Source organism: Malus domestica, chromosome 11 (genome assembly GCF_042453785.1).
Source record: "Malus domestica chromosome 11, GDT2T_hap1".
NCBI lineage: Eukaryota > Viridiplantae > Streptophyta > Magnoliopsida > Rosales > Rosaceae > Malus > Malus domestica.
In genome coordinates, this window is record NC_091671.1 from 39180717 (window position 1) to 39190650 (window position 9934).

General features: G+C 39.1%; 1 protein-coding gene across 2 annotated transcripts; it reads left to right on the plus strand.

Annotated features, from left to right (window-relative positions):
* Positions 1–2600: 2600 nt before the first annotated feature.
* LOC139189383 (protein ANTAGONIST OF LIKE HETEROCHROMATIN PROTEIN 1-like) lies at positions 2601–8869 on the plus strand. Of its 2 annotated transcripts, XM_070808312.1 has the most exons (5): positions 2601–2742; positions 5827–5875; positions 6099–6610; positions 6705–6930; positions 7026–7633. In XM_070808312.1, the coding sequence occupies exons 3-5, from the start codon at positions 6101–6103 to the stop codon at positions 7481–7483; spliced, it is 1194 nt and encodes a 397-aa protein (XP_070664413.1). In that variant the 5' UTR covers positions 2601–2742; positions 5827–5875; positions 6099–6100; the 3' UTR covers positions 7484–7633. The 2 variants fall into 2 exon arrangements, with proteins under 2 accessions (XP_070664413.1, XP_070664414.1); XM_070808313.1 differs by lacking the exons at positions 6099–6610; positions 6705–6930; positions 7026–7633 and adding exons at positions 7682–8040; positions 8138–8869.
* Positions 8870–9934: the final 1065 nt, after the last annotated feature.

Consider the following 9934-nt stretch of genomic DNA (forward strand, 5'->3'; position numbering starts at 1 on the left):
AAGACACAACAAGTACAACCAGCAAAAGTGACGATAGGTTAAAAGTTGATACGAACGATGACCCACATAAATGTACAAACCATGTCATCAGAGTCACTACGAGTCTAGTTTCCACAACTTCCTGCATCGCATGACACAAAAACATGGACAATACTCTACTTTAATACTGGATAAAATGTATTTCACTTTCAATTTTCTCTCTTAATGCTGCTTTGGAACATTTGTAAAATACTAAAATTAGCTAATAATTTCCTTCTACTAGTTGATTTTCACAAACTTGGGAGAATAAAATGTAAGTGACCTACTTCATGCAATCTGCGTTTTTGGAGAGAGAGAGAGAGAGAGAGAGAATTTGTGGATTTGGTTTGATTATTTTTCAGTTGTTGTGAGAGCTCCTTTTAGGATGTGAAACTGGAATGTAGCGCTCCCCCAACACCTGATGGTGTTGTTTTGTCGACTGTCGGCCCATTAGTACGCTTGGGACCGAAGCCATGCACGTAATCTTCTTCTCTTAAATTACACATAGGGGTTGGTTCTGTTTAGTTTTTAACCGAAACTGAAAACCGAACCAAATTTACTATTCGACTTGGTTTTTTTTTTTTTTCCTTCTTTTCGGCTCAATTTTATCAGACTATACATAGAGAGAGAGAGAGAGAGAGAGATACAAACTGAGTAATCAGTATATACATTGTTTTGCAAACATAAGCTTTATTTCTATAGGAGTGGAAAGATGTCCACTTCATTAATTCATAAATGAAAATAGAACAATAATATCGATCACAGAACAAATTAACAATAGTATTGATTAATTTGTTCGAAGATCAAACAAATTAAACCTCATACCTCACAGTATAATTCTACTTATTTCTATTTTTCTAACTTCTTAGAGTGCTAACAGTACTAATGCTTAAGTTCCCATCTCAAAGAAACCCCTACCATCACTATCTTTTTGTTTTGTTTTGAGAATTTTATCTGAATTGAACTGAAGGCTAACAGTAGTCGAGGACAATTTGACAAGGGCAGAAAAAGTTGAGAATGCCCTATGGACATAACACTGGCGGTGAATCTGCCATGGAAGCTTACAGCAATTCTAATCACTCAAAAAGCAAAGCTATTCATTGAACAGCAGCTACAAGGGATCTTAATTTGCTATATGATTAATAACTAATCAAGTGAGGAATTCACATACCGGGAACTTTCAATTAACAAAATACATAAATTTTATGCAAGTACTTGCCGTGGGTAATAAAAAATCATAGATATATTAGATTTCAGTAAAAAGTAATACTGGCATGAAATTTGTTGGTATCACACCGTGTACACAAGGGGTTGAGTAGAATTATTGGAATCACACCGTTTATACTTGCTGAAAATTGTGCACGTCGTAAACAATTGTATACATGAGGCTGAGTAGAATTGCAAAACGACGCCGTTTTATAAATTTCGGTTCGGTTAGGTTTAGTTCGGTTTCCAAACCTTTGAAACCGAAACCGAACCAATGGAATTCAGTTCGATTTGGTTTTTTTAATTCAATTCGTTTTTTTTTTTTCCAGTTTTTGACTTTGATTCGATATTCTGTTTGGTTTTTTCTTCAATTTTTAGTTTTTCAAACCAACCCTTAATTACACATGTAGGACCATGAATGGTCATAACTCCATCCCATTTATCGATTTTTCTCCCCTACTATTAAGGGCTATTTCCCAAAAAAAAGGAAAAAAGAAACTAAATTTTGGGCCTAAATAAAATTGGGGCAATTATTAACACATTCTAAAACGGTAAAACCCAAACTATAAAGGGCAACTTGGCTCGAAAAGGAAGAGCTCCTGTGAGAAAAAAAAAATTGATTGGCTAATAAACGAAATATTTTATTCGGAAAAATCTCTTTTCACACCTAACTGTAATATTTTTGTTACTGAATTCTCTATTTTGCCCTTATAATATGGAAGAAAATGACCTTATATAAGCCCCAACTACATCGAAGGTCACCATTTTCCGACGGCTTATTCACCGCCGGGGTCTTTTGTTGCCGGCATCTCCTCTCCATCTCCTCCTCTACCTTTTAGATAGTTCTTTTTGTTTTCCATTAGAAGTTTAGTATTTATAATTAAGTTAAATGCAAGGGTGGAGGACTGATCAATTCTTAAGGGACATGGAGAGCATACATATTGAAATTTCCAAAGAGAAATTGTCAACCCTACTTCAAGCGACTGAAATTAGTTGCAAAATTGAATATAGGATATGGTGGAGTCGAATTCAGATGATTGAAAAAGGTACAGGCGTTTCTACTTCATAATTTTCCATTTAGTCATGAATTGGCATTTGATGACTTCATCCAATCGTTGGAGAATAAGCTTGTTGATGAAGATTGCTTGGATTTCAAGATTTTTGTAAATTTCTTGGATTTCAAGATTTTTGTAAAACTCTTAGGGCACGTTTGTTTGACAGGATTCGCTGGGACTGGACTGGACTAGACTATAGTCCAGTGTTTGGTGGGTACCGGGATTAGCTTTAATGAGCTTAGGTGGGATTCGCTAGGACTAAGGGGGGGCTTAGCCGTTCTTCACGAGGGATCCCAAATTCGGGCGGACTCGTAAGCCAGAGAAACCGCGTCTTCCCACATCTCACATCCCACATCGTCCTCATCTCTGCGTCTGCCCTCGTCGTCGTCCTTGCCGTGCTCCCACATCGTCCTCACGCTCATCGTCGTCCTTGCATCTGGTCGCTGTCATCTGCCTCTAGTCGGTAAGCTTCGAATCTTGGATTTTTTTTCGTCGATTTGTGTGGATTTGTTTGTGATATTAACTGAGGTTTATTTGATTTTGTTGTTTTGGGTTTGAGAAATTCATAATATACAAGTGGATTTGCAATTGAACAAATTAGGGTTTTGTTATTTAGGTGAAATTGAGATTAGAATTTGGGGTTTTCATAAGATGAAATTGAGATTAGTCTCAGGTGTGTGCTCTCTGTGTGTGTGTTTGTGTGTACCGAAAAAAATTTGTCTGTGTGTTTGTGTGTGTGTGAGTGTGTTTGTGTGTGTGTGTGTGTATGTAATCTGTGTAACCTGTGTAATATCTGTGTGTGTGTGAGTTGTGTGTGTAAAATGTGTGTGTAATCTATCCGTGTGTGTGTGTGTGTAACCTGTGTTATTTGCAGTGTGTGTGTGTGAGTTGTGTGTGTAAAATGTGTGTGTAATATGTCCGTGTGTGTGTGTAATCTGTTTTTGTGTGTATGTGTGTGAGTTGTGTGTGTAAAATGTGTGTGTGAGTGTGAGTGTGAGTGTAAGTGTTTGTGTGTGTGTGTGTGTTTGTGTGTGAGTGTGAGTGTAAGTGTGAGTGTGAGTGTAAGTGTGAGTGTGAGTGTGTGTGAGTGTGAGTGTGTGTGCAGTGTGTGTGTGTATGCAGTGTGTGTGTGTGTGTGCAGTGTGTGTGTGTGTGTGCAGTGTGTGTGTGAGTGTGTATGCAGTGTGTGTGTGTCTATGCAGTGTGTGCAGTGTGTGTGTGTCTATGCAATGTGTGCAGTGTGTGTGTGTGGGCGCAGTGTGTGTGTGTGTGTGTATGTATGCAGTATGTATGCAGTGTGTGTGTGTGTGCAGTGTGTGTGTGTGTGTGCAGTGTGTGTGTATGCAAGTATGTATGCAGTGTGTATGTGTGAGTATAAAAACAGAGTGTGTGTGTGAGGGTAAGAGTGTGTTGCACTCTGTCCCCGTGTGTGTGTGTGTCACTGTGTTCAGTGTGTGAGTGTGAGTGTGTGTGAGTGTGAGTGTGTGTGCAGTGTGTGTGTGTATGTAGTGTGTGTGTGTGTGCAGTTTGTGTGTGTGTGCAGTTTGTGTGTGTATGCAGTGTGTGTGTGTGCAGTTTGTGTGTGTGTGCAATTTGTGTGTGTATGCAGTGTGTGTGTGCAGTTTGTGTGTGTGTGTGTATGTGTGTGTCCAGTGTGTGTGTGTGTGTGACTGTGTTCAGTGTGTGAGTGTGAGTGTGTGTGCAGTGTGTGTGTGTGTATGCAGTGTGTGTGTGTGCAGTTTGTGTGTGTGTGTGTATGTATGTAGTATGTATGCAGTGTGTGTGTGTATGTATGCAGTATGTATGCAGTGTGTGTGTAAGTGTGAGTGTGAGTGTGAGTGTGAGTGTGAGTGTAAGTGTAAGTGTGCAGTGTGTGTGTGTGTGTTTGTGTGTGAGTGTGAGTGTGTGTGTGTTTGTGTGTGAGTGTGAGTGTGAGTGTGAGTGTGTGTGAGTGTGTGTGCAGTGTGTGTGTGTATGCAGTGTGTGTGTATGTGTGTGTGCAGTGTGTGTGTGAGTGTGTATGCAGTTTGTGTGTGTGTGTGCAGTGTGTGTGTGAGTGTGTATGCAGTGTGTGTGTGTCTATGCAGTGTGTGCAATGTGTGTGTGTCTATGCAGTGTGTGCAGTGTGTGTGTGTGTGCGCAGTGTGTGTGTGTGTGTGTATGTATGCAGTATGTATGCAGTGTGTGTGTGTGTGCAGTGTGTGTGTGTGTGCAGTGTGTGTGTGAGTGTGTATGCAGTTTGTGTGTGTGTGTGCAGTGTGTGTGTGAGTGTGTATGCAGTGTGTGTGTGTCTATGCAGTGTGTGCAGTGTGTGTGTGTGCGCAGTGTGTGTGTGTGTATGTATGCAGTATGTATGCAGTGTGTGTGTGTGTGTGCAGTGTGTGTGTGTGCAGTGTGTGTGTGTGTGTGCAGTGTGTGTGTATGCAAGTATGTATGCAGTGTGTGTGTGTGAGTATAAAAACAGAGTGTGTGTGTGAGGGTAAGAGTGTGTTGCACTCTGTCCCCGTGTGTGTGTGTGTGTCACTGTGTTCAGTGTGTGAGTGTGAGTGTGTGTGAGTGTGAGTGTGTGTGAGTGTGAGTGTGTGTGCAGTGTGTGTGTGTATGTAGTGTGTGTGTGTGCAGTTTGTGTGTGTGTGCAGTTTGTGTGTGTATGCAGTGTGTGTGTGTGCAGTTTGTGTGTGTGTGCAATTTGTGTGTGTATGCAGTGTGTGTGTGCAGTTTGTGTGTGTGTGTATATATGCAGTGTGTGTATGTGTGTGTCCAGTGTGTGTGTGTGTGTGACTGTGTTCAGTGTGTGAGTGTGTGTGCAGTGTGTGTGTGTGTATGCAGTGTGTGCGTGTGTGTGTGCAGTGTGTGTGTGAGTGTGTATGCAGTTTGTGTGTGTGTGTGCAGTGTGTATGCAGGGTGTGTGTGTAGTGTATGCAGTGTGTGTGTAAGTGTAGTGTATGTAGTGTGTGTGTGTGTGTGCAGTGTGTGAGTGTGAGTGTGTGTGTGTGCAGTGTGTATGCAGGGTGTGTGTGTAGTGTATGCAGTGTGTGTGTAAGTGTAGTGTATGTAGTGTGTGTGTGTGTGTGCAGTGTGTGAGTGTGAGTGTGTGTGTGTGCAGTGTGTATGCAGGGTGTGTGTGTAGTGTATGCAGTGTGTGTGTAAGTGTAGTGTATGTAGTGTGTGTGTGTTTGTGTACTGTGTGTGCAATGTGTATACAGTGTGTGTGTTTGTGTACTGTGTATGCAGTGTGTGTGTATGCAGGGTGTATGCAGTGTGTGTATGTATGTATGCACTGTGTGTGTACTTGCAGGGTGTGTGTGTAGTGTATGCAGTGTGTGTGTGTAGTGTATGTAGTGTGTGTAGTGTATGCAGTGTATGTAGTGTGTGTATGTATGTACTGTGTTTGCAGTGTGTATGTATGCAGTGTGTGTGTAGTGTATGCAGTGTATGTATGTACTGTGTTTGCAGTGTGTATGTATGTACTGTGTATACAATGTGAATGTTTTGTATTGTGTGGGGTTGATGCTGAATTGCAATTTGTTGTGGTTGTTGGTTGCAGAGAAGAGGAGCATAAACGGAAGGCTAAGGCTAAGGCTACTGCATTACAGGTGTCCTTTAATTTCCCTTTTCACATGCAATGCCTAGCAATGATAGCAATCCTCATACTAGTGTTCTTAGACACATGTTTATAGATGTATAAGAGTAGAACATTTTGAATATGATGCCTCGGGTTAATGAAAACTTTTTTTTTTCAACGCCATATGTATATTTGTTGCCTCGGGTTAATGATTTAGTTAATTTGTTTTTTGTTTTTTGTTTTTGTTTGGATAGATATGGATCGAAGGAAGCTTTTATTGATCTTATTGTTAGAGATGTCTTATTTGGAAACAATTTGTATTTGTACGATTCTTGTGGTGATGATGCTACGTGGCAAACAGAGACATGTTGAACGACCCACATTGACTAACCGTTCACTTATTAGACGAGAGATTAGTTTGTGTTATCTGAATGGTATAATAGGGAATACTGATACTGAATGTGTTAACGAATTGAGAATGGATAGAAGGACTTTTGGCATATTATGCGACTTACTTCGTCAAGATGGGAGGGTAAAAACTGATGGTTTGGTGTCTGTAGAGGAACAGGTGTGTATGACTTTACAAATATTAGCACATCATACTAAGAATCGTAGTGTTGGCGGTAGATTTTATAGGTCGGGAGAGACTATAAGTAGGTATTTCAATAGCGTATTGCAAGGAATTTTGCGATTACAAGGTTTCCTACTAAAAGTCCCACAGCCTGTGCCTATTGATTCTACAGATGCTAGGTGGCGATGTTTTAAGGTATGATGAGAAATATTTTTCATTTTCCTTAAGCTTTAACTCTTCATTCCCTTTGTATAAATTAACAAAAAGTTTTTTATTTTTTATTTTTAAGAATTGCTTGGGAGCATTGGATGGAACACACATTGATGTGCATGTACCTGAAATTGACAAACCAAGATACCGAACAAGAAAGGGTCGAGTCGCAACTAATGTGTTAGGTGTGTGTTCAGGAGATAGGCAGTTCATATATGTGTTTCCGGGGTGGGAGGGTTCCGCATCAGACTCTAGAGTGCTACATGATGCAATTAGTAGGCCTAATGGTTTTAAGGTACCAGCGGGTAAGACTATTACTTAGTCTCAACTTTCTAAGTTAGGTTTAGTTCTGTTTGTCAACTACAAAACACTAATAAGGTCTGTTTTTTTTTTTCATTAGGTTGTTATTACCTTGTAGATGGTGGTTATACAAATGGTGAAGGATTCCTTGCACCCTATAGAGGAATACCTTATCATTTATCTGAATGGGAGGGACGAACACCTTCTAATAAGGAAGAATATTTTAACATGAAGCATTCTAAGGCAAGGAATGTAATTGAACGCTGTTTTGGCTTGCTAAAAGGAAGGTGGTCGATACTAAGGAGTCCATCTTTCTATCCGATAAGGACACAAGGTCGAATAATTACCGCTTGTTGCCTACTACACAATCTTATTAGGCAAGAGATGTCAGTAGATCCAATGGAGAATTTGCCAATAATAGAAGATGGACAAAATACAGAAGAAGGTGAATATGTTGGTAGTGTTCAATCATCGGACCAGTGGACTGCAATGAGGAATGATATGGCTGAGGAAATGTATAATGAGTGGAGAGCAATTAGGAACCAGCAACCGAACTAGCTATATGTTTTAATGATAACATTTTATTTTAGTATTCCTTTTTATCATGCATTTGTTAGATATTAGCACAATGATTGGATGGTATGCAAATTAATTGGATATTATGCAAGTTGATTGGATATTATGCAAGTTGATTGGATATTATGCAAATTGATTATTTGTATGGTATTTTCCTTCATTAAAATATTTTTTGTTTAGGTATGGATAACGAAAATATTTTGAATGCTACTCAAGAGCCAAAAGGAAGAAGGCGTAAATGGGAAGCATTTGAGGAAGAAGTATTACTAGGAGTTCTTGAGGATTTTGTTGCTCGGAAGCAACGGTGTGACACCGGTGCTTTCAAACAAGGTACTTTGGTTGAAATAGCAAAAGCTGTCAATGTTTTATGTCCTCATTCAAATATAAAGGCAAATCCACATATTGAGTCCAAGTTGAAGAAATGGAAAAAAACATATAGTATGGTCGTTGACATGATAAACACAAGTGGATTTGCATGGAATGATGTCAAAAAGTGCGTTGAAGTTGACAGTGATGACGCATGGCAAACTTATGTGCAGGTTCATATCCTATTTTATTTATGCATTAGTTATATTCTTGCTCCTATATTTGTTACGCATGCTAAATTTTAGTTTTGCTATGTTGATATAATCTTAGAGAAATAAAGAAGCCGATGGATGGAGAAGCAAACCTTTTCCACTGTTTGATAGATTTGCATATATATTTGGAAAAGATCGGGCTACGGGTAATGTAGCCGAAACCCCTGCTCAAATGGTGGAGGAACAAAGTCATGATCATGTTGGTGAAAGTGATATTGGAGGTGATAATTTTGTTTCTTCAATGAACCAACAAAGCCAACAAAGCACCCCATCTGAAAATAGCCAAAGAAAGAGGAAAAGAGCTGTGGGAAGTTCAAGTGATGGAACCGAGGCAATTATCAGTGGACTGAAAGATTTTTATGTTGAAAGTGGGAAGAGGATGCAAATGGTAACTGAAGCTTTAGTTCAAGGTACTGCAGATCATACTGACATAGCTAATGAACTTGAAGCAATGGGTCTCTCTCCTATGGATCAAATTGATGCATTGTCTCTTATTTTGGATAAACCAAAAAATGTGGGAGTGTTCAGGGCAATCAAACCGGAACTCAAGAAAGTGTTCGTCCAAAGACTTTTAAGAGACAACGCAAGCGGATGAGGATTTTGGCTAATGTTAACATGGATGTATTTTATTAACGTTAACATGGATGTATTTTATTAATCATACAGTCTTATGTTATGACTTATAACTTAGCTTTGCACTAGTATTTTGGCTTATGTTAACTAGCCATTTTGTAAATTATGGAGATCTATTTTGGCTAATGTTAACTAATGTTAACTAGGATTTTCTAAATTATGGAGATCTTATGTACTTGTATTTGTTGAAGTTGCATGTATTGGCCACTATTATTTTTCTTCTGTTGGGTGATAGAGTTTAAATCAAGCTACATTTGCAAATTAAACCCAATTCTATTAGCAGGTAATAGAAACAAAACAATTGTCAATTTTTTTTAAGATTCATAATATACATGGCAAAAATATGCTCCAATTAACCCATATCATGAGATTTGTAGCATTACTCTATTACACAATGACAAAAATTTGTAGTCCTAGTCTAAGCAAACACAAATCTGGTGAACAGTACTGTTTTTCTTATCCTGCTTCTTAGTCCGAGACTGCACCAAACGCTTCACTAAGTTAGTCCAGCTTAGTCCAGTCTAAGCCAGTCCAGCTTAGTCCCGGCAGCTAGTCCAGTCCGAGACAGTCCGGCGCAACAAACGCACCCTTATAGTTATAGCTTGAACACTTGGCCGCCATGCACAACTAAGATTAAAACATCTTAAAGGCTTGTATTGTACCACCTGTCTTTTCTGTTAGAAGGTTTAAGTGAAGCATGTGCTGCTCACATGGGGTTTGTTAGCTCATAGACTCGTGTGAACAGTGAATCCAATTCATTGAGAGAGCAACGAACTCGCTCTGCAAGATTTCTCAAAATTCCTTTTGCCTGCTTCATCAAATGAACGCTGTTCATGTTGTATGAACGCTGTTCGAAGTCAAAGATTGTGATGTGGAGGACAAACGCGGCTGCCTTGAAAGGTGGATCTTTATGCTAAAGGGGTTTGATTTGAAATTGCCATTGGGTTTTAGGATGAAGAGAATTCCATTTGATGTGGAAAGAGATTTTATTTTTGTTTTTCCTTTCTTCAGTTTTATTCAAGGGTGAAATATATATTTTTTGAAGTTGAGCATGGAAAGATGTTAATTTTTTTTTTAACAAAAAAAAATATTATCAGCACTAAGACCTACTATAGCTTTGGAGTAAAACTCAAATTTTAGGTTCTAAACTTACCCCAACTTGCTCCAACCCTTGGAGAAAATATGAGTTAAAACTCAAAACTCATTTATGGGCCAAATTTAG

Excerpts from the sequence above, each read along its gene's own strand:
- LOC139189383 (XM_070808312.1), top strand. The coding sequence starts at position 6,101 with ATGGATCGAAGGAAGCTTTTATTGATCTTATTGTTAGAGATGTCTTAT. Across the intron at positions 6,611-6,704 it reads CTAGGTGGCGATGTTTTAAG|AATTGCTTGGGAGCATTGGA; the intron begins GTATGATGAGAA and ends TTTATTTTTAAG. Across the intron at positions 6,931-7,025 it reads TGGTTTTAAGGTACCAGCGG|GTTGTTATTACCTTGTAGAT; the intron begins GTAAGACTATTA and ends TTTTTTCATTAG.